Here is a 23774-nt window from a genome sequence, read left to right on the forward strand (position 1 = left end):
GTGCATTAATCTCTCTATTCTTAATAGAAACTCACTTGCTTGCTCTCTCTCACCTCCATTTTCTGCCAGCTGCAGATAAAACACCCAGTCAGCCCTCTGCTTATTTGATCCTAAGGTGAAGCGATCAAACACGCTTGCAGCCTCACCGAAGGATCACACAGAATGAGAAAGTGGCCTGTGAGGCAGATTAGTGAAATCGCTTCCATTACAGCTCCAGGCATGGACAGTTGCTGTCTTGGCACGTTTCTTTTATGACAAGCCTAACTTTTCCTACCTTTTCCTTCAGTTCTGCTGTAGCGTTGGTGCCACTTTCTCTGGGTGCTGAGGTTAAAACCCCACACTTGGGAAGCATGGCAGCCTTGAAGGACCTGATGTTATACTCTACCATCAGCTGTCCCAGCTTCTTTTACTTCAGTAGAGCTGCTCCACCCAAATGTGGGTGTCATGACACATAAGGTACAACACACATCCTCTCTGTGTTGCCTTGAGAGTGTGATTCCCAGCCATGTGGCAGCAGAGCCACTGCTCTGTGGTCCTGGGACCAAGATTCTGCTCAGTCTTTCCACGCTTTTTTATAAACAATATGTGGCAATTTTACCAATTAAGTGTGTGGGGAAGCAGTGAGTTTGGATCAGATGCACACAGCAGCTGCCACAGCATGACTGCACAGCACAGAGAGGCTGCAAGCACTTAAGCAAGACAGAATTATCATAGCACAAGATTAGTTCAGATATCATAAAGCACTGTTCCAACAGCTCCCCACCAGGAAATCTCCACCCATCCCTGCAGTGAGATGTGTATCCATCTTACAATGTTAATTGTGCTGGCCCTGCCACTTTGCCATGGTTTCTGTAGACAGCTCAACATAACAAACCTGGGCAGTAAGGGCATCCCAGTGCTGGGGTGCAGAGTCAAAAAGGAATAAATGTAAGTCATGCATTTCTGCTGAACCTGTGGTTTAAAGCTTCTAATTGCTAACTTTCATCTTTTACCAGCATAAATAATAAATGTGGCATGTTCCCCGTTTTCCATCACCACCACATTATTAAAGCAATAAAACAATTTCAAAGGTGTGGTTATCATAAGCTAATGGCACCTCTAGGGGATTACTAACACCCCAGGAGACTTCTTAGTCTTAAAAAACCCGATACCCACTGTCAGTCTCTATTAGCTCAGTTGTGTGCCAGCAAGTGCACAGCGGGCCCTGCTCATGCGATGCCACTCAGTGGCACACAGGACAAGCCAAGTGACACAACTGCACCCATAATTAGGGCAAAAGACGCTTCCAGGCAGACAGTCAAATAAAAGAGTGGAACCCTGCAATCACACACAGCTCAGATGATGCACACACAGAGGTAGTCCAGCTGCCTACAAACCAGATGCAGCTCCTTACAGCCCAGTTCAGAGTAAAGGGTGAGGAATCTCCCTTACAGGAGAAATGGGGAGCAAGCTCTCCCTGCAGAGCACTGCAGAGCGAATACAGAGAGCTCTCCTTGCTGCACACCTGGGAGATCTCCTCAAGAGCAGGCTGCTGGGACGGAGTAGGTGACTTTGAGAGAGCCACCCACCTGCCTGGAGGCATGGCTTGGTGGGGTTTTGTTGTGCTGACAGCAGAGCTGTCTCTGAAGACAGCCTCCCATCTGCCAGATCGGGTGATTTGGGAGCACTCCTTACACATCACTGCCTTGTGGATACTCCTTCCTTACCTCCCCAGTCCCTGTAATCTTGGAATGACATCATCGGGAATTAGTTAGTTAGTTTTAGTATCTGCTGGGGCGTTAAGCCCAAGCTATTTAGCACATCAAAACAACAGTATTAGCAAACAGACCTTCCTTTAAGGTAATTACGCACCAAGGAGACTGCCTTATCTTTCATCTCCTGTTTATTTTGCTAACAGTCACCCAGATTCTTTAAGTAATACCTTCCCTGCTATCAGTTATCAAAGCAATGATGGAGGTGGAAGACAGCTGAATGCTCTAAGCTCTAACAGCAAAAACCTCGAAGGTGGGAGGAGGAGGAGGAGGGACAACTGAATAAGGATGAGGACTGTCTGTCTCTGCCTTTGTCTGCCTGTCAGCAATGCTAAGCTGGGAGTTCTGATCCTACAGGACTTTGCACAGCCTGGAGCAGGGATGGGATTTGGAGGACATGCCCTATACTCTGTCACGCCACGGAGGCTTCATGTGAGCACAGGCTTTTGCTAATTGTTCTTGCAAATGATCACAGTGAACCTTCAACTTCTACTGTGCTCACACTTCACTATCATCTGCAGTGAAAATAAAGGGGGCAAGAGTGGGAGGATCCAGAGGATGGGCATAAAGCAAAGCACAAGGGCCTCGAAGATCAGTATCAGGCTAAGCAAGGTCTTTAGGTGAGCACTGCCATCCTCCCCCACATGAAGGATGAATTCACATTCTGTGATAGGTAGCAGAAGGCACCAGTGTGACCAATGTCTTGGCCACATCATCCAGAAAGCACACTGGGAGCTGAGCTGCTCTAATATAATAATGAACAAAGGAATCTTAGGAACATTTAAAAAGTCCTGCAGAAGTGGATGGGGTGGAGTGAGTCATATGTCTGTGATATTAAAGCAATGGAGTACTTGTGTTTGGGGAGGAGTAGTGAAACTGGGGGGTCTTCTTGTGGTTTTTGTGAGGACCTGAAAGGCCAAGAGGCCAGTTGTAGAGGTAAAAATCCTCTTCCTGTGACTTGTTGAAGGACACAGTACCGGTGTCCTGTCTCTCAAGTGCATTTAAAAGTAAGAACAGTGAAATGCCTTGAGAACAAGATCTTGGAGAAAATCATAGTGCAATGCCCAAATTGCAAAGCTAGCAGTAATAAGAGTGAACGTAAGATGTAGGATCTGTCTCCATTAAGAAAAGAGCAGAGGGAAATGGAAGCAGCTCTCGCTGTGAGCAGTGCTGGGACACAATGCGAGCTGGGTAGCGCTCAGTGCTTCACCAGCAGGGAACAGGGGCAGCGAGCACTGAGCCACCTCCCTCTCCTCACTTCTGGCCAAGCAGAGCTGGGCAGAGCAGGAACAGGGGCTGTCACTGGGCAGCACTGGCACTCTGGGCAGCTCTGCCATCCATCGAGGAGAGCTTTCTCATAGGCTCTCATTAAGGGCCGCTTTAGGGGCTGTGACAGCCCCAGTTGTTGGCACAGCCACGGCCTCCAGCTCTGCTCCTTTTTTTTAAGACAGGCTGTGTAGCATTTGATCTCAGACTATGAGGGTCAAAAATAACAGCATGTCTGGATGAAATACAGGAGTGCTGACAAAAGGAAGCACATTTTGGGGACACAGTCTACATATGCTTTCATCCTGAATTCAATACATGGATAAAACAAAGGGCAGAGAAAGTACTCTTTACATTCATTCACCATCTCATTTCATTCTGTTGTTAGACATGATTGCTGGATTCAAAAAATTTCATTTCTTTTTTGGGCCTATTTATAATGTTATATGCATGAATTAAAGGACAAAATAATATTTTCTGCTAGTTACAACTAAGCAATGGACAATTGATATTATACTGGCAAAAAATAGGGTGAAAATTAAATATCCAAACAATTTTCAAACCAGAATCAAAAGCAATCTGGAAGTTACTGTAAGCTTATATTTAGTAAAATAATGCAGATAGTAAGAGGAAAATCTTTTAACATTCAAAAGATAATGTAATTATGGCTGATAAGCAGAACAATTGGGGAAGTTATCCTGGTTTTTATAGCTTTTTCATATGTGACTGATGGAAACAGTAATTTAAATCCTTTTGGGTATTGGCACAGTCATGCAGATGACAAAAGCATGAACTGTAAACAAAGGACTGCAGGAAGTGAATGCACTGTGTTACAGAAGGACATCCAGGAATGTGTGATTCATTCATAGCTGAATACAAAGAGTAAATTGGGATACCAGAGCACTCTGCTGACTCCACTAAATGGGGAGATTTTTTAATGCACCTGGAGGAATAATAACAAAAAAAGGACCTAGATAGACTAGAAAGCAACAAAATAGGGAGATTTAATGTGAAAAACTGTAAGTAAATCTGTCTAGGGAAAACTAATCCAAAACACAGATGTTTTCCTGGAGAGAGAAATCTTGAAAGCAATCATGTTAAAGCAGACAAGGAATGACAACAGAGTTAATGGTAAGTCCCTGGTGCAACAGGCAGCACAAATTAGGCTGGGGAGTTTGTCTGCATGGACTGACAGCCCAGTGTTCACCATCCCTCACTCCTGCAGACCGCAGCTCTTGCTATGAAATGCCAATTCTGGCTGTGCCATGGGCACAGAGAGAACTCAGAGGGGAGGCAACCCTAAGAAGTAAGGTGCAAGACAGGAGATAAGCCCATTAATTCTGAAACTGAAATATTAAATGCTCCTTGGCATGGCAGATTTTAAAACTAAACAGAAACTAGAAACCCAGTGGCAGATCATCTCTGTGTTGCAGTGTTCAGGGTGTCCTTTATCATTCATCTGAAAATTTCCTCTTAAAAACCCACCCAAGACTGACAGATAAAACTCCATCCAAAGGCAACAATAGAAAAGGTTCTGTCTGTGACTTGTTATTGAGAAAAATGCTTTCCTTTTAAAGAAAAAAAAAAATCACTGGATTAAGAGTGATTAATAAAATGTCCAGAAACCAACTCTCAGAAATGTTATTCTGGACACAGGAAAAGAAACGTTAACCCTTTCTGGGCAGAAAATCTGCAGAAGGCAGCTAGTGGTGGCAGTGCCCGGTGGTGTCCAGGCAGGTGTGCCCAGCACTGCCTGCAGAGCTGCAGGTAAGTGACCTGATGACAGCTTGGGCACAAATGCAGTGCTGGCACATGGGCTGCCTGCAGATGGGGTTTCGTGGCCCATAGTGTCTTGCACGGATAGCGTGGGTCCCAACAGGTGAGGCTGGGCAGGGAGGTGCCTCTCCCCTCCGCAGGAACACGGGTTGTGCCCAGCACCAAAGGGCCCCGCTGCCGGCTGCAGCTTTTATTTCCGGAAACGGATAAAATCTAATTCGGGAAGAGAAGCAGTTGTTGGAGGCACAGGACAATGACGACCACCCGAGCAGCATGTCTTTCCACGTTTTTCCCAGGAGATCGCCTGAGGTCTTGCGGGGGTTACAGGGCGGGATGGAGAGGAGCGTGCAGGGATGCGCGGTGCTGCTCAGGGGTGCCAGGGGTACCCACCCCGAGCTACCCCAAAACTGCCGTCCCGGGGCTGCTGAAGAGCCACAGTGCCATCTAGTGCCGCCGGAGCACAAGGACAGCCGGGAGGCATCGCGGCCCCGCCGCTGCGCGCAGGTGGCCCGGGGCCAGCTCGCCCGGGGCCAGCTCGCCCGGGATCCGCTCGCCCGGGATCCGCTCGCCCGTGATCCGCTCGCCCGGGATCCGCTCGCCCGGGGCCAGCTCGCCCGGGGCCCGCTCGCCCGGGATCCGCTCGCCCGGGATCCGCTCGCCCGGGGCCAGCTCGCCCGGGGCCAGCTCGCCCGGGATCCGCTCGCCCGGGGCCAGCTCGCCCGGGGCCAGCTCGCCCGGTATCCGCTCGCCCGGGTCCAGCTCGCCCGGGATCCGCTCGCCCGGGGCCAGCTCGCCCGGGATCCGCTCGCCCGGGGCCAGCTCGCCCGGGGCCAGCTCGCCCGGGACCCGCTCGCTCCCCGCGCTGAGGAAGCGCAAGTTGGGCCCGAAATCTTCGGCTGCTCTGCCAAAACTCAGAAGCCGCCTGCAGCCCTGCCGTATATCCTGCTTTGTCCCACGGACACTGAAGGCCTTAAGAAAAGTGCAATAGCTTTGCTTAAGAGCAAAATATTAGAGCCACTAACAAGCTCATCCTAACAATGGAGCGACTGAACTAAAGTTCAGCAGTGTTTGAAGTAGCTAATATTTCTATATTTTCATGGAGCTTTACATGCTGATGTCCCTCTTACCTAGTCACCCTCAGCCTGGTTGCTGTGACCCTGCTCTGCCCCGGTGCCCTGCAGGGCAGGGTGGGTGCAGGTTTAGTGCCCACAGGAGCACTGAGGTGGTGTAGAGGACTTTGGTCAGATAACAAAAAATGGGGACAGTTCCGGTGAGAATTGGGGTGTTCACCTTGGTGCCCTAGCCAGGACCCGGCTGGGATAGCTCAGCTCTGCCAGCTGTGGTTTGCCTGCAGGGAGAAGGCAAGGGGAAGGAATGAGGCTGAGCAGGTCGGGTCCCGCCCTGTGGCTGGTGCAGACGCTGTGTGTCTCTCCTGGCAGTGCTGCTGCTCCTGTGCTCTCCACCCAGAGGTGAGCACATTGCAGCAGTAAATCTCTATCTCCAAAAGACAAGATTGTAATTACTGTATTTTCTGTGGCATCCTTCCATGCCAATCACTTTTATATACACATACTAAATATTTTTCATGGGACTTCCCACCATAAGAGATTGAACTGTAAAGTGATATTATATGTGTTACAAGAACACCTAGAAGCTTCAGGTGTGACAAGGGTTGCAGTGTCCTCAGTAGAGTATTCATGTTTAATAAAACTCAAGGCTTGTCTGTGCAGAGCTGGCAATCTGATTGGGACAGGATAGAGGAGTGAACACAGCACAGTGATTTGTTCCACATCATAAAACAGTTCAGTAGCTGACCCAGGTCTCCCAAGTTTCAGCTTGCCAGCCAGTATTTTCACTTAAATGTTATACATGGTGGAGTTTGTTTATTTTTCAGGCTGTGGTTATGCCCTTATAACAGAGGACTCCCAGAAAAAGCAGGCCCTTCATGGTTTCATGGATTCAGTGAGAGAGCAGAGACCCTGCTCACTTGCCTTCCCTTCTCATACCATAACTGGGAACTCTGAGCACCACTTGGTGAAGGCAGAGAGATGTGGCACAGTCAGCTGTAAGGACTCCTTAGTGGATCCTGAAAATTGTACCAAGCAACTTCGTGACAGAGTGCAGTTACTACACTTCACCAGTGAAATGACAATCTGTGACCAGCAAGAACTTGTGGCTTTCCTGCAATGTAGGTACAACTGAGCCTTGTCATGACAAAGATGAGATGCAGAGTAAGGTCAGCCTGTTCTTGTCCCAGGAAGGATGGCTGGAAGGGGTGAAGCTTGAGGGCAAGTGTCCTCCTTGCATATCCTCCCAGGAAGACTCATAAAGAAAAAGCCACTCAGAAACATCAACGGCTTGTGATCAGCTACTCAGCCCTCACTGGATTGTATGTGCTCTGAGGGTCACTCATCAGGCAATGAAAGGGAGAAAATAGTACTGCTTTGGTAGCTCAAAGTTTGCAGCAATCAGAAAATTGGAAGGGGGGGCTTAAACTCTTATCACATTTTGCCTAGGAGACTGTCTAAGGTGACAGGTGTCACAGGGGGGAGACAGAGGGGTATGCAGAGATGCACAGTGATGCTCAAGAGAGTCCAGATTTACCCACCCCCTTAAATTACTGCTCCCTGTAAAGATATCACCTACTGAAGCCCCGTAAGCAGAACATCCTTTTATGGAGACAAGCAAACTTTCAGAAATTCAGTCACTGTAAAATCTTTCACCCCTAATATCAATTTTTCACTAAAAACTGTTTATTTTAGGCCTGCTGTGTCATAACAGATCCAAGAGCTGCATTTTCTCTTGGAAAGAGACAACGTTTTGTTTAAAAATATTAACTTTTCATGACATTCAGTCTGAATGTCTATACAAGCTTTTAAACTCTGGCTCTTTGGTGCAGATGAAGGAACAGCTTCTTCCTCAGTGTAATTCTGCCTAAGCCTATACATTTACAAGGGAGGTGAATTTTGTCCATCAGGTTTGTGATTCTCAGGCAGAGGCTTATTGACAGGCAGTGTGTTGAAGATATTTACATTCAGCAAGGCTCATAAGCCACTGAACATCTGTTCTCTCGTTAGCAGCCTCCTCAGCATTTGCCCTGTAGGCAATAATCTACAGGACAAGTTTCCCAGCATCTAAACTACTGTAGGATAATTCTTTAACTAAATGGAAAGCAAAGCCCAAGGCCCTGGGAATTCGCTTTTGTACAATAATCTTTTGTGTGCATACAGTGGAAACCAGAGGATTACGGAGTCAAATCATGAGAATTCAGGTCAAGTGAGATTTGGAGGGGGGAGGAGAAGATGACAGAAGCACCAGTGGGAAGGTAGTGATCCCAGGGGAAGTAACGTGACGCTTGCAGATAAGCCTGTTCTGCTGTCATGGTTTAATTTTACACATCAGTATTAAAATTTCTGAGCATTGCTGAACATCAACTCTCCTTTGCTGCATGAGGTCCTTTTGTGTTGGTTTTTTTCTCCTCTAGCAGCTTTTTATTTTGGACTATCCCTATGTTTGGGTTATTTTCTTGTGCCATGCCTCCATTTTCTAGCTCTTTATTATGTTTTTTCTGTCTGAGAATTTGTGTGCTTAAATCTCCTTCCTCCATTCAGCTCCCTGTTATTTTTCTCATTCTTGCACACTTAGGCTAGATCAAGGGTTTCAAAGATCCTCGAGATATACAAAGCAATTCATTTATCTCCCCTGGACATTTGCTTAATGGAAGGAAGGAAATGTCATTAAAGAAAAGCACTATGAAAAATGTGATGCTGCTTTTTCTCTTTCTGGCAAGGGATTGATGTGGATGTCCAGACCAACACCCAGAAACTCTATTCAAATTCTTGTCTGCTCTTCCCACAATGCAGAAAGATCCAGCTGAATCCAATCAAATGTTTATGTGCTCTTGGCCGGTTTACACTGCTAAGCTGATGGGAGGATGTGCTGTTGGGCAGTGACTGCTGAGAGAACAGTGAAATAGAAGGTGTTAAATAAGACATTGGTGTAAGCAAAGGAAGAGACAGCATCAAGGAAAATTCACAAAAAGACTTCTGCAACAGCTCATCTGAACATGAGGGTTTTCCTTACTTTTTTAAGAGATAGGCAATATGGCAGAAAGGTGATGTTCTACCTGTGACCTAAAATCCTGTCTCAATTGCCATATGTGAGACCTGGAACAAAATGTCTCCTCTACTGCCTTTGTGAAATATAACATGCCAAGCAAGACACTGCAAAAAGCAGTTTTACTTTCTGCTCTGCAGTGATCATGGTGGTAGCAAACGTTTTAGTCTCTAGGTGTTTGGAACCATGAATATGCTGCAGACTGGGAAATGCAGGGGGAAGAGGGTTTGGTTGGGTTCTGTGTTGGTTTTCTTGGGGTATTTTTGGTTAGTTTTTATGTTCTGTGGGGGTTTTCTGGTTTGTTTGGGGTTTTTTGTTCTGGTTTTATTAGGTGTTATTAGGGTTTTTGTTTGGTTTTTTGTGTGTGTTTTCTGTTTTGTTTTGTATTTTTTTTCCTTTGGTCACAGAATTTTCACACTTCCAAGAAAAGCCTGGATGGGATAGAGCTAAGGTTGTCCAAAGAATTGTAATTCAGTCTTTGTGTGTGTTATGAAAGACCTGAGCTGTGTGCCTACACAGTTTTCCTTAACACCTCTGAGATATTCTGTGTTCTTGCTTTTTTTCTGTGTGTCCCATTTTTAGTTGTTTAATTCATATGATCCAGATGAGGAAAGACTGCATGCTGGGCCAGGGAGGGAGGCAGGAGGGATAATGGAAGTCTTTGTGGGGAGTAACCCACAGTTTGGATGTCACATTTAAAAAGTACGGTACAGAGTACAGATGTTATGGGCTGTATTAGCTTGGTCTGCAGGGAATGACATCCTGTATTGGATGAAATGGTTTGACCTCTTCTATTGAAATGCTAATGTTTGACCATTTCCTCCAGCAAAGTGAGTCTCATTATTTCTCATTGTAGCCTACATTTACCCTTCCTCCACTCTGCGCCACCCTGACCCCAGAGTTTCTGCTTTTCCAATATGCACTTAAAATTTGTCTGCTATGTGATCGTTTTATGAGGTGATATCATGAAGCATAAGTATGTGTTCCAGCTGTGTTAGTGACCCTGCCTATAAACCAGGAGGCTGGCTAAGCACTCTCTTGCCCTCTTGCTTAATGTGACTCACAACAAGAAGATGCAATGATACAAACTGCAAATGTGAAAGAGAGTGAAAAATCCAGATTAGATCCTGGAAAAAGGAAACTCTAAGTGAAACTGACTTTTTATCTCTTTGTGTCTTCATGTTGACACTACATTAGGAAGGCTGACATCAGATATCTCCAGAGGCCCAAATCCAATTTTGAATCAAATGTAAAAGACCAGCTTGTAAAGGCCAAGAATGAATTGGTTCTGCCAGAAGAAAAATTAGCACAGAAACAAGCTTATTTCCAGAGAATCTACTGAAATAATGATATGATGCCTCAATAGGGATTGTGCTTATCTGATTTTTTTTTTTAAATTAGTGAAAGCTCACCCTTTGAAATGACCAATCTGTATAAGGAACATATCCATCTCCAAATTTGTTGCATGAAGTAATCTGTTGTTAAGATTACTTAGTTAGCATTGAGTCAGACTGCCCTTTTTATTCGCTGTGTCTGTTTTAACACTAATCCCCGAACAAATACTTACAAAGGCAATACTGATATGTGCCTGTCCTATTCCCTTCCACTTACATCTGTGAGAAGCTGCAGAGATTTTGTGCTGCTTAGCTGTCATGCCATTTCTTAGTGCCAAGTTCTCATATTGCTCCAGTTCTAGGCCATTTGCTGTTGCGGGAGAAGATTTAGGTCAGTGGTTTTTCAACCTTTTTTTGATTTGTGGACCCCTAAAAATTTCCAGCACTAGGGCAGACTCCTTTAGGAATTTCACATATGTAGATTGCTGTCTGGCATATATGAATTTTCTTTTTCTCAATCACTTTTTTCAGACTATTTAGAAGTTTTTCATGTGTTTGCCAGGCCCTGCAGACTATAAACTGCAAACCAGTGATTTAGGTGAGCTCTTGAACCATTGCTTCTCCACATATACACTGCTGTAAAAGATGAGAATGCCATAAAGCGAGTAACAAGACCAATGTTTTGGGATTGTGACTTCCAGTACTTTACAGTCTGTCAAAGCTGAATGCAGGGTGTTTAAGTATCCAGGGCTCACATATGAAAAACCACATGGTGTTGGTGTGCCAACACACGATGTCCCATGCTCTCAGTGGCTGTGTATGTTGAGCTATGGGTGTTCCAACACTCCCATAAATCATAGCCAATTGCCTCCAGAGTTAGCTAGCAGATAATATAGGATTTTTGGCTTCTCAAAGCCTACCCCAAATAATGGTCTCCAATTTGATTTCTTTAGACTGAGACCAGGCTTAGGAGGAAATGTGGGAAAATGGAACAAAGAAGTATAGAGACTGGCAATGTGGCAGGTAAGAGGTGAGCTTTACTCCTAAAAGTTAATTAAAATGATAGGCTGGGTAGACTTGGGTCAAAACAGATCTTGGAAGACGAACAGAATAGCTTTTTCCTTGCTGCACTAAAGAATGATGAAGCAAAGGAGGGCTGTAAATAGAAAGTGATTCAGTGGTCAAAGCAGGCCACTGCCTAGGAAAAGGAATGGGGCAGAGCACCAAAGGACAAAAACAGAGAGAATAATGCAGCAGTGAAGATGCAAAGCAAAGAGAACATAATTTGGGGTTCCAGCTTTATGGATGGAGAGAAAACTTGCATCTGATTTGGTTTACAGAGAGAAACTATAAATGTGGACATTTTTTGACCAGGAGTGCCAAGAATGAGATCCAAGTTGAAGATGATGTATTGACCTGCATTTCCTCTTACTCTCCTTTACTTGGCCTTTGTTGTAAACCTACTATTCTGTAGCCTGACACTGATCTCAAGGTCACTGTTTTTGTTCTGCACTTATCCCTCCCGCCAAGAGGTTTATAGAGCTTGGTGTTCTTTATAATGAAAGTATAGTGCCCATCAGCCAATACTTCCAGATTCTCAATTTTCTTTTTGGCTTCCTAAGGCTTTAATATGAAACCTTCCATCTCACTGTCCATCAGAACTACTGCTCCTGAATTATGGCCGATTTCATCTTAATATCCACAGCAGGGATTTTTAAGAAATCAAATAACAAATAAAAAATGTTGCCACATCCCCCAGGGTTGACTCCCTGCCAATAATAAGCCAGACAAGATGTTATGGGACCTTTTGTTTCTGTACAGGACAAAGAACCTTCCCTTTCTCAGGAGAGAGTTCAGCATAAACCAGGTTAGTGTGCAAGCCTGCATCTACAAAGATAATGCCAAAAATATCAATATGTCTCTAGAATATGGCATTGAGAGAGAGTAAGGAATAAAGTAAGATGTTCCATTAATCCCAGTGTCTAGTCTGAAGGTCATGCAATTCAAGGCATGTTATCATTTACAAAAAGCATTACTAGACTTCCTGGTATGTACTGCAAGTGATTTCTAATTATTACCTGTTGTCTCTGGTTCAGAGCCTACACCAGGCACAGCTCCCTCCAGTCACAGAAACCACTCCCAGCACCCAAGGCTTTGGTTCATGAATTTGCTGTGCTTCCACAGCAATTCAAAGGCTACACAAGTGATCACATTTGTAGCTGATGCAAAGCTGCTGATCAGTGACTGCACTGGAGCTCCACTGTTATATGCAGCTGAGAATTGAGTGAGGTGATTTTTTCTGAATAATGAGCATCTCCTCTGCATCTTAGTAGGATGTTAACTGACAGCCCTGGGTCCAAGATCACTCTAATAAAGGATTAATATAACATTCAGGGTCTTCTTTCACTCTGACAATGCACATGCTTATATATTATTATGGATTAATTATGTTGGTTTTCACTGCTAGCATTGACTGTTGTTGCTAAAGTAAGAAATGTAAATTTGCAAGAGGACAAATTAAGTATATATCAGAGATCTTGTCTTTTAGTATTGGAGTCTCACAGAAATTTTCTCCTTAAATACTTATTCAGCAGAGATTTTACTGTCAAGTAAAAGATAACCAGGCACTCTTTCAGTAATATTTCTGTAGGAACCAGAATAGCTTGACTGTGTGATTATTTTAGCTGCAGTGTAGATAAAAGAAAAACATGAGCAGTGAAATGTTGAAAAGGTTTTGATATTATTATATGACTTTTCAACAATTTTCTTTTTGTCATGCTCCTTTGTCTGGAAATAGTGATTAGATCAATTTCCCTAAGAGTAAAGTAGCCTCCTGTTCAAGACAAAGTTTCTGTTTTAAGTAATAGATTTCTATTTTCTGAGCCAGTGAAAGTTCTCCTCTGCTCTAATGACATTTACAGACATCCTACTCATAGCTGACATTCCCTGCAGAGTTACAGAAAACCTGATGATACTCCTTACCATGTTTTCTCCAGCTTTTCTGTGTCATTTTAGTTCTTGTGTCCAGGTTTCTGTCCTTATTCATAAACTGGTTGAAGATACACACAGCTGCCACTGCATTTGTTACTCCTTCTCTCCCCAAGGTCTCTTTTTTCCAAAGGCTGAGGCGGATGTATTTCTCCGCTCAGCCACTCTTAAAGCTCTTTTTCTGAGGGTTATGTCCTATCTGAACTCGGCAGAGCATGTGTGTGACATTAATTATAAGACCAGTCAGCAGTTTCTGATTTCAAGAGAGTTTTACAAGTGAACAGCTGAAAAATTTCACTCTGGACACTGGAGCCTTTGGCTCAGACTGGAGGGGTGCATCACTCATGAGCTACTTTGAAATACAGGATAGACAGGTCTGTCCTTGGTGTGCATAACTCACACATTTTTATTTTCCAGTGGTGTTAATCTGGCACCCCCTGGAGGAAGTATGTTTCACAACACTGAGAGGAAAGAAATATTTTTAAAATTTTGATGCAATCAATTCCTTAACCAGACTGTAAATTTTCCCAATTTTCTATGGATTCTTTGCAGAAATACTGTTGTAATTTTTCAGTAGCCAGTTTTTCATCCTGAGATAATACATGCAATTTTTTTCTTCCTTAGACTAAACATGTCAATCTAAGACTTACTGGGGAAGTGCTGGAAGATTTCTCAAACATCATGAATTACGTGATCAAAAAGAAAATTTGGACTTTCACCTATAAATGACAAGAAAAACCATTAAAAAGGTCTGTTTGAACCTGGTCCTAGAAAAGTGAGAGTCAGCATATGTCCATATGCTCATGGCTAGAGTGGGCTCCTGACAGGCAAAGGGGGGAAGATGTTACTGTAGGGCTGTGTCTGGATCTACAAAAAACCTCAAACTCATGCCTTGGAAAACCTAAGGCTATTAGGAATAGTTCCATTTTTCTAATCAAGTGGAATTGCTTTTTTTTTATTAGACAAAAGAGACCATCTGATGGGGCTTGTGAGCTACCTGCAGAGTTTGATGTTTGGAAACCAAAAAGTGCCAAAGGCAAGAATTTGAACTGCTTTCCCCCACCAGCCTGGGGGGAAGAAGAGTGCAAATAATGCCAAAATATGCATTTACACTGCTTTAAAATTCCATTTGAATGTAACAAAATAGTTAGTTATTAGCATTTTATAAGAAGAAATGTCAATAAGGTTTCTTTTAAATTATTGTTATTAGCTCTCTTTGGGAAATACCTTGCTGCATTTACAAAGTGGTTTCAAAGACAACTGGGAGTGTTGTTGATCGGTGCTGCATCCAGTGAAGCTCACTGGGGAAGTGTGAACAACAACTGCATTAATTTTGATCTCTGTTTGCCAGTTGTGCACAGAGTAGCCTCTCCTCATTTCTCCTTTTCCCCCAGCAACAAAGCTCAGCTGTGGTCCCTGCTGAGAGGAGCTTCACTGCATTGCTTCATTAGCTCCCCTGTGCATTATTTTGGTGCGTTGGTTTTGTTTGTTTTCCTCTAAGGTCCTCTGAATTTCCCAGGGAGTCCTCCCTTTGGAGTTACTTAAAATCATTGCTGCTTAACCTTGTAACTCATGAGCAATTCCATGCTGGTTTTCCCAACTCTGGGAAACTCCCAAACACTAGCAGTGGTCACTAATGGATGTCTGGATTAACAGCATAAGAAAATGGACATGACACTTTTCTTCTTTCCTTTTCAAATTATATCTCTGGCTGCCTTCCTTTCTCTACCACATAATAAGGAAGAAATCTGGGGCTGGCTGCCTGACTTGGAAAACCCTTCATGTTAATAGTGTATTCTCATTTACAGCACAGCAGGAACATAGATTATCTGCAGACCTGGGATATCAGTATTTGGGAAAAGGCTTGAGTAGAAGCCTGTCCTTGGTATGTTTTATTTTGCACTATGAAATGGCTTTTTCCTTACACACAGACAAGCAGCCAGCTGTTGGAAACCACTGCTGAAGATGGCTGTGGGATAATATTACTCTTGCTGGCTTAGGATGATTTTAAATGCTTTATTTTCCATGCAGAACACATAGTTATTAATTTAATCATGAAATATATTTTCTAAGTTGCTTTGGCCAGATCTGATATTAAGAATTTGGTATTGCCTTCTCCAGAAGTGAAAAAAAAAATAGAGGAGAAAATTAAATAGCACCAGTCTTTCTGAATGTTGTCTATAACAGGGTGATAGAGAGCTTCACATTAATACAATACAAATGCATTTGAACATTTACTGTAGGATTTGAGTAGCTGCCTTCAGGTCCTTTTCAAGTGAACTCATTTTTATATTGCACTTTGTAAGGATGTCCTAAATTTCTTTTGCTAGAACCAGTATCATAGGTGACAGTTTCTAGCTTATACCATTCAATCCACCATGGGGTATTTTCAAACTGCTGGTATGTGTATCACTACTTGTAGGGAAAAAAGAAGAAATATTTGTAGCTTTTTTCTCCTAATATATGTGTACATACACAGTTCAGAGCCTGAAAACTAATTCCATCTAGAATGAGCTGGAGTCTAGGAACAAAGAAGAGGGGGAGGTATATTGCTGAACAAACATTAACTGAGGGAGCAGATGGGAATGGTGGTCTCTAGAAAGAGATCCTTTCCATTCTGCCCAGCTCAGGAGGGTGACAAGTACAAAATGGGGCTGTTGAGAGATGGATTACTTGGAATGTGGTATAAAACTACCCTGAGCTGGGAGGGAAGTGTGGTGAGTGTTCATGAAGAGCAGTTACAGCAGTCAACTGCACATAGCAGATCAGTACGTCTCTAATTATTATTTGTCTGGCTGGCTAAGCAGTGCAGCATTTAAAACCTAATTTGTTGTATAATTTAATTTTAATTGAGTCTCCTATCCACACAGGACTCGTTAAGCTAGCTGTATGTTTCACTTGCTGTCTTTTTACATGGATACTATGGGAGAGCTGCAGGAGCTGAACCAATCATTTGCTTGCTCTGTGCTATCACTGAGGTGCAGTAATTCCTTGGTATGATTGCAGAGGGATCTCTTGGCAGGAATATTTGGAAAATACGTTTTCTCAATGCCACAATATAACAAAACAACTTCCTCCCTCAGCTAATGCTACAGTTTACACAAAAGATTTGGTTGTTGGGCTGTTAGTTGCATCCTCCCATGTGCTGGTATTTTCCTCTGCCACTCAGAGATAACAATTACCAGTCACTATGGGCAGTAATAAAAATGAAGCACCATGACAATGCTTTTGAGTGATTGTAACTTCCATTGATGTGCCTCTCTTCAAATGTATAAAAGGCTCTATTCCTCAGTGAGGACAAAGTTGAAAGCAAGCAGGGTATTTTACAGACAAATCCTTTTGGAGGAATGTAGACATTCAGGTCTCAAAGAACCATTTTTTTTACCGTTATTACTAAGGGAAGAATTATAGACTAAGGTCAATAACACAAAGCTCTTAAGTACATGCATCAATTTTGACTCATGTGTGTTTATATTTTTTTTCCTCACCTGGGGCTTATGCACTTGCAACTGTGGAGCAATACTGTGTTAGGTATCAGTTAAAACTGCAGATCCAAACACTGCTGTATTTGAATAATTTTGCTTCTATCGGTGGTCCTGTCCAGTTGTCTTGCACAGGCTGGTGTTACTGTGAGAATTCTGTGTCTGAGGGGATCTGCAGGGCTCCCAGAAAAGGTAAAAAAGCAAATCTGAGAGCTCAAGCCTGTGAACCAGAGACGAGTATCAATGCCAAGAACTGCAAGTGGTCTTGATTTTAGTGGTTTGTTTCCTTCTTCTTTTTTTTCTCTTATTTAATCCAAACTTCAAAATCATTTAAGTGAAGACGAAAAAAGGGGTCACTGCCTCTGTATATATTAGATGACTAATTTAAGAAGCAGGGACACCCAGGATAGCTCAGCTTCTTCTTCCTCTTTTGGTGAACATAAAACTGTTCTGAGTCCTTCAGATGAATATATGATGATATGATATGATATGATATGATATGATATGATATGATATGATATGATGATATGAGATGATATGATATAGAAAAGGAGGCGTCACTCGAAGGATGTTATTGATGCTGTACAATTCGTTTGGCTAAGAAGCCACTTTATACGGGGTGCTAATTAGTCTAAAAACATTATGATGCACGTGATACAAATGTCCCAGGAAAAAGAAACGAAACCAGTATAAACAAGCAGATCAGCAAGTGGATAGTAGCGATACTGTCTTCCAGAAAGGATCACCAAATGGAGGACATGGAAATGAGGTGGTCGATGCGAATAACAGAGACAAGTGACGAGGCTCAAGGTTCAGAAAGCTCTGTCGCCTGCTCTTGCCCCCGATAGTGGCAGGCTTTGGTTTGTAAGAGTGTCCTGAGCAAAACTGGGGCTGCCCAGTGATCCTTGCATGACCCCCCCTCATCAGCGGGCACTGATTCTGCCCCAGTCTTCTTGCCTTCTAAAGCCTGGCCCTGGAACAGCACGTTATGTCCTTTATTTAGCAGCTGCTGGCGAAGCAATGACTGCACAACATCCAAGAGTAAAACGACAACAATATTTCAGTGGATGCGACGGCTGAAACCACCTCCACCGGCTGCCGGCATACACGCCTCACGGTGAGATTGATTTGCCCGCAACAAAGATGGCGGCGCGCGCCCTGTCCCGCCGGCGGGCTCTCCCACACACAAGATGGCCGCCGGGGCGTCGCCACAGCCTCAGTCCCTCCGCAGCCGCGCTTTTCCCTACGGGCGGCGCGCGGCGCGGCCTCACCGGAAGCGGCGGCGCTCCGGCCGGCGCGGCCCAGCTCTGTGGCGGGCGGCGGAAGACCCGCCCCCCGCTGAGCGCCTGCCAATGGGCGCGCGAGCCCGCCCCGGCCGCATCAGCTGATGGGGCAATGTCTGTTGACAGGAGCCGCCCGGGCCGCGGCGCTGGGGTGAGGGGGCCGGGACGGGCCGCGCTGCGCTGCGGGGGCGCCGTATCGCCGGGCCCCGCCGGCCGCCCCCGCCCCGCTCCAGGGAAGGCAGCGGACGGACGGAGGTCGCCCCGGCTGGCTCCCCCGGCTCGGTCCCCGTCGGGCGGGGAGCGGCCCTGCGGGGTGGGGGCGCGGGGAAGAGGGTGGGCTGGCTGCGGGGGGCCGAGGGGGAGGGGGGTGTTGCGGCGCCACACAAAAGGGAACGGCGGGGCCGGGGGAGCCTCGGGGGTGCGAGGGGGCTGCGGGGCACCGGCGCGTGGGGCCCGGCCCCGGGGGTGCCAGGGAACCCTGTGCCGCCCCGGGTGCAGTGCGATGATGGGGTTTGGGGTCGCTTTGTTTGTTTTTGTCAGATGTGAATCCAAATGGAGCAGTCGGAAGGAGGCGAGCAGAGCCAGCAGCAGCCGCAGCCCTGGGGGAAGCTGATCCGGCTGGGTGCTGATGAAGCAGAGCCGCACGTCCTGCTGCTGAAAAGAGAATGGACCATTGGGCGGAAGAAAGGTGGGACAGGGACGCGCTGCGCTGGCCTAGGGCGGTGTTCGGGGGACAGCAGCCATCCCCCCTCCTGGCTTTTACAGCGTTGGAAGGTGGACTGAAACTAGTTATGTTTGGTGCTTTCAGCTCTTGGAGGTGCTCGGCAGGCCGCCCCATATTCCTAATTTACCTCTTAGTTGTGTGAATAAGTAGTTTTATGACCTTTTCTTTCTCGGCAACTTGTGGCACGGGCACGTTTCAGAGTCAATGTGCCTTTTAGGTAGTCTGTGGCAGTTTATATAAATAAGGAAAACCGATTGTTGATTCAGAAGTTTCTGTGCTTCAGTCCTGTTTACATTCTCATTTCACTTCTGTGGTTAAACTAAGTTGGAACTGCAATACAAAATGCTTCGACTTCACAGAAAAGAAAACACCCACATAAAAGCCCTTAATTCTTCTGGCCATATAAAGACTGCCAACAAGTACTGAAAGTTTGTCTGAGAGTCGATTTGAAAGCTTTGTTCTCAGAGTCTAGAACTTGTACTGCTTGCCTCTATTTTAAAGGATTTTTAATGCTTACTGTATCTGAAAAAAGGACTGAAGTGTTTTAACTTCCTTTTACTCTGCTTTGACAATGCTAATTTTCTGTTTCCTGTTCATCAGTTCAAGCTGTTTGGCTGATCAGTCACTTCCTGTAAATAGTTGTGAACAAACACCAGATGCTATAGCTCTATGAGAAAGGCAGATAGTGTCTCGTAGGAAAAATGTTTTGCAAATTTACACTTGGTGATATCTATTGAAATTGCTTATCATTAAGCTGTGGGTAAATTCTTCAAGCCGATGTCTGAAGGTTGTCTGGCAGAAAAAAATGTGAATGCTTTCTTGTTCAGTTGCTTTCATAGCTGTTTGCTAATGGATTAGTTAGATGGATGGTTACTAGAATACTAAATTGTGACTTTATAAACAGTACTTACGATTTTTCATAAGCATTAGAATTGGTTTTTTTTGAGGCAGTGGCTGCTGCTTTCCTTCTGGATCTGTTGTTGGGCAGGCTGAGATCAGTTCACCCACAGTGGGAATAGATGGAGGGGAATCATGGTTGTTAATTATAATTTCGGTTTAAGTAAGTGTTGCTTTGAATATTCAATGTTAAAGTGAAGTAAAAAGACAAGATTTTCTCAGAGCCCTTCAGTTGTGGGTAAGAAGGTTTCCATCACATCGTCATGACACTTCTCCTGTCATCCTAAATCTTAGTCTTGGATTTGTGGTTCTCTTCAACTTCATTAACATAATTCATTAATATAACGCTGTTAATAGAGATGAGGAAAACTTTCCTGTTTCGAAACAAAAAGGCTGTAAGATAGAACAGTGATAATTTTTTTTTTTTTTAATCAGTTATTGATTCTACTACTCCCGAATACACCAGAATGAAACAGAAGTTAAATCCAATGAAAAAGCATCACAATGATGTGGAAAAAGAGCTGAGTGCTGTGAGATGTGTGCCTTTAGGGGTTAAACTGAGCACTTCAGATATGTGTGGATTTATTTCTGTACCACTCTAGAAAGAGTAATTGTGATTTGATTTCCATCTTTGAGGACTAGGATTGGGGGAAAAAAGGGAACTGAAACACCTTCAAATGGTTGAAATGTTTATATCAGCACATGGGGCTATCTCACCACTTGTGTTTGTGTGTCTCACACTAGGCTGTGTTGCCTGTGTGACAGCAGGAGTTTTGAACTATTGCATATGTACATGAGTCAGTTTGTGTTGCATTTATAGCTATGTAGAATGCTGATCTGACTGTGTAATGTGTATTTTTAAGCTTGCTGGAAAATCTTTCTTTTTAAGGCTGTGACTTATCTTTCCCTGGCAACAAGTTGGTGTCTGGAGATCACTGTAAAATCATAGTGGATGAAGAGTCTGGTCAAGTGTCATTGGAAGATACAAGGTTGGTTTCTCAGAATGTTCTTGGAGGGACTTTTGTCAAAAGCTCAGCAGGTATTTGATACTAACCCTGAGCTACCATAATAACATATTTAATTGCCTTCTGGGTTGGAACAGGGATTCAACACGATATCCTTCAAAACCTCAAATGTGAAACTTTCCTCTTTGTCTTTGTACATCATGGGCACATTCTGCTGGACTGCCAAAGTGCCCCTGCTTTGTTGTCATCTGCAAACGTGCTAAGGGTGTATTCCCTCTCTTCTTCAAGGTTGTAAATAGAGATAGGTCCAGAATATCCAGGATAGATCCCTGGATAGATTCCTGCAGGGTTTATACTCCCAGAAGCTGTGGGATGGAATGCTAAATTTTTGGGGAAAAAAGATGAGCTGGGATGTCTGGGACAGGTTTTTATAGTTGTCATTCTCCAATATAATCCTAAATTTCAGGATGTTTCAAACAACAAACCAAGCCATGTTTGCCTATCATGGCAGTCTCAGAGTGTAGCTATAAATCTCAGCTTGAGAAACTGTCCCTGGCAGAATTGGTTTAGACCGTTGGTGTGACAGAACAAGCTAAATAAATTGTGCATGATGCAGAAACATTCCTGCCTCTTTCTATTTTTTTTTAACCGCTTACCCACCCCCTGAGGTAGAAGGTGTAGCCAGCAGAAAACTAGCAAAGCCAAATTGAAGTTAATTTTGTGCGTGGTATATTCATGAAAAGCTGAGGCTCGTTACAAGGTAGCATAGGAGAAAGGCTGCAGCCATGGAGCATTGCCAGGGAGCTGCTTGTGCCTGTTACACTTCTGTGTATCTAAAAACGAGTGAATCCCTGAAGTGCTCTCCCTCCTGTGAACTGAAGCGTGGCTGCCAATCGCTGAATCGAGAAATAAAACAGGTTTGATGTGACTGCTTCCAGAAGACTCTTCTTGGTCTTCCAATGTTTGTGCCAAATAGCAGAAGAGTCCCAAAAAATCAGGCTGAAAGAAGATGATTCTTGAATGTTTGAGTTGGCAGTACAGATGCTCAGAAAAAAATGCTGCAAGGTCAGCTTTTTCTTCTCTTAATTTGGAAACATTGCTGTGGTCAAGCTCAGATTTTTCTGGTGAAGAGGAATGCATTGAAGGAGGCAGTTAGTGGGACAGTCAAACTGAGTGGACTTTGTTTCTCTGTTGCGTCTAATCCAAAGAATATCATCAAATATATGTAGATAGCCAACATTTTATCTTCTGATAGCATAATGAGTTCTTGAATATACTTTGGAAAGAATTACCCAAAATTTTCAGGTGAAAGAAAATGTGTAGAGCATTCAAAATTATTGAGTAAATAAAACTTCAGAAGTAACAAAAGCCAAGAGTTAGCAAATAGTAAAATAAAATACTCAGACTCACCCTCTTTTGGGATATGTTTTTGCTTTTTTTTTCAAAACCATGCAGTAGTTGCTTTATAGTCTTAAAAGAAAACAAATTGTACAAGCTGACCTAATACAGTGGAGGCAGCAATTGGATTTCTCCCAGTAAAAGAAGTTGTAGGATTCTTCATTTTGAAAAAGAAATTTTAAAGACAACTAGTTTAATTTGTTGTTATTTTCTAGGATCTTTTCCTTTCAAGATTCTGAGTTGTAAGTGATGTTTCAGATCAGGAAACTGTTTAGACAAGGCTGATACTTTGACAAAGCAGGCAAGCAGATAGTCTCTTTCTGTGGGTAAATTGGAGGTTGAACTGCAGTTGGTGCTGGTGTCCGTTCTGCTACTAAATTCTCCTCACCCTCCAGTCAAAACTGTGTCTATGAACATGGGAAGAGTGGAGAATTACAGTTTAAAGGGATTCTGTACCTTAACAGAATTCAAAACTCATTTCACTTTATACAGTGTGTTCACAATTGTATGCACTTTAACAGATAACTGTTAACCCAGAAGCTTTAACATAAGATACATTCTTTTCCTGGATGGATGCAAATAATTATTAGAAATTGTTAGACTGGCATTTTTTTTGGAAGAATATGAAAGTTTCTTATAACACATAGATCATTTATCTACTTCAAAAGTAACCCTGTTCTGAGTGAAGGCAATCATATCAATTCTGCACAGCAGGTGTGATTGGGAAGTAAACAGAATTTATGGTTCATTAATGAAAATGTGGAGCCATCAACCACATTGTAATTGAGTCAGGGCCTGATTTTTTTCATTCACTGTTTAAAAAAAGTGACATTGGAACCTTTTGTGACATAGTTTCACAACACAGTTTATATCTGATAGTACTGTTTTTCTTCTCCCGTTGAAAAATGGTACAGCCAGTTGGCATCAATTCAATACCAAGTCCTGATAAATGGCCTTCATATTTGGGATTCTCACTGTACTTTCTACTTATTTTATGGGGAGTTTAATTTGTAACATCAGAGGAATGTACAAATGTCATAATTTATCATGTGTGTCTGGTTAAAAAAATACCACAACATTAATCTGGAATGTCACCATATCTGTTAAAAGCCTCATGCTAAAGACTGGAATTGGAAATGAAAAACCAATATAATTATCTGGGATTGTTGAATAATTTTTTCCCTTTGGTTGTTGGCTGAGAGATAAATACAACTGCTTTAGTTTACCAATGCATTGAAGAAAAGCTTATTATTTTCTGTGTTAAGAGATATCCATTTATTCCTACTTCATTTGGGTCCATGTGTGCCAAATAATTCATTAATTAGCTCTTACTGAAGTCTGTGTAACTACAGAACTGAAAAGATTTGGCTGTCTGTAGCAAATTTGATGAGCAGTCTTGCACAGCTATTTTTGCATCTTGCTTTGTGAGACCAAGCCTGAGTGGTTACTAGATGTGTAATGTTTCGGGGTTTTTCCTGTCTCCAAAAATACCTTGTGTTATTGTTCCCCAGAATAATCTTGGAACTTGGCAGTCATGACAGTTACTTCATAAAATACATTATTGTGACATTTTCCCCCATATGTTTAGTGAAATGTTTGGGCTAGGAATTGCCTGTAGAAGCTAAAATTCAGTAAAAGACAAGTCTTGTTACTTGAATTTAGCTGATTTATTACAAAAGAAGGTCTAGAACACTTGGGGCAGATGGGAAATGCCTTCTGGAAAACTGTGGAGGTCAAGTTTGATGTTTCTTTTTTTGTTAAAGGTGCTCTGACAGGTTTCAGAGGTTGGTGTAA

The 23774-nt window shown here is 43.5% G+C and overlaps 1 protein-coding gene and 1 long non-coding RNA gene across 9 annotated transcripts in view; one reads left to right on the top strand and one right to left on the bottom strand.

The window, feature by feature from the left end:
* LOC147649901 (uncharacterized) overlaps positions 1-17878 on the bottom strand; it is a 43160-nt gene extending 25282 nt beyond the window's left edge. The window contains exon 1 of one of the 2 annotated variants that reach the window (XR_015277788.1): positions 16720-17878. This is a non-coding gene — a long non-coding RNA (uncharacterized LOC147649901). The remainder of the gene's footprint in view (positions 1-16719) is intronic. The other variant, XR_015277787.1, reaches the window with a different exon arrangement.
* An 80-nt stretch (positions 17879-17958) lies between these two features.
* The window catches only part of CHFR (checkpoint with forkhead and ring finger domains), a 33212-nt gene continuing 27396 nt past the window's right edge, over positions 17959-23774 (top strand). For 3 of the 7 annotated variants that reach the window (XR_015277783.1, XR_015277785.1, XR_015277782.1), the window contains exons 1-3: positions 17968-18147; positions 18537-18684; positions 20507-20606. Coding sequence is in view for 2 of the 7 variants with exons in the window: in XM_086856165.1 (XP_086712291.1) it covers positions 18549-18684; positions 20507-20606 (236 nt within the window). In the remaining 5 variants the exon portion in view is untranslated. The other 4 variants (XR_015277784.1, XM_086856165.1, XM_086856167.1 and 1 more) reach the window with 4 other exon arrangements.

Source organism: Cyanistes caeruleus, chromosome 18 (assembly GCF_971803275.1).
Source record: "Cyanistes caeruleus chromosome 18, bCyaCae1.hap1.1, whole genome shotgun sequence".
Classification (NCBI taxonomy): domain Eukaryota; kingdom Metazoa; phylum Chordata; class Aves; order Passeriformes; family Paridae; genus Cyanistes; species Cyanistes caeruleus.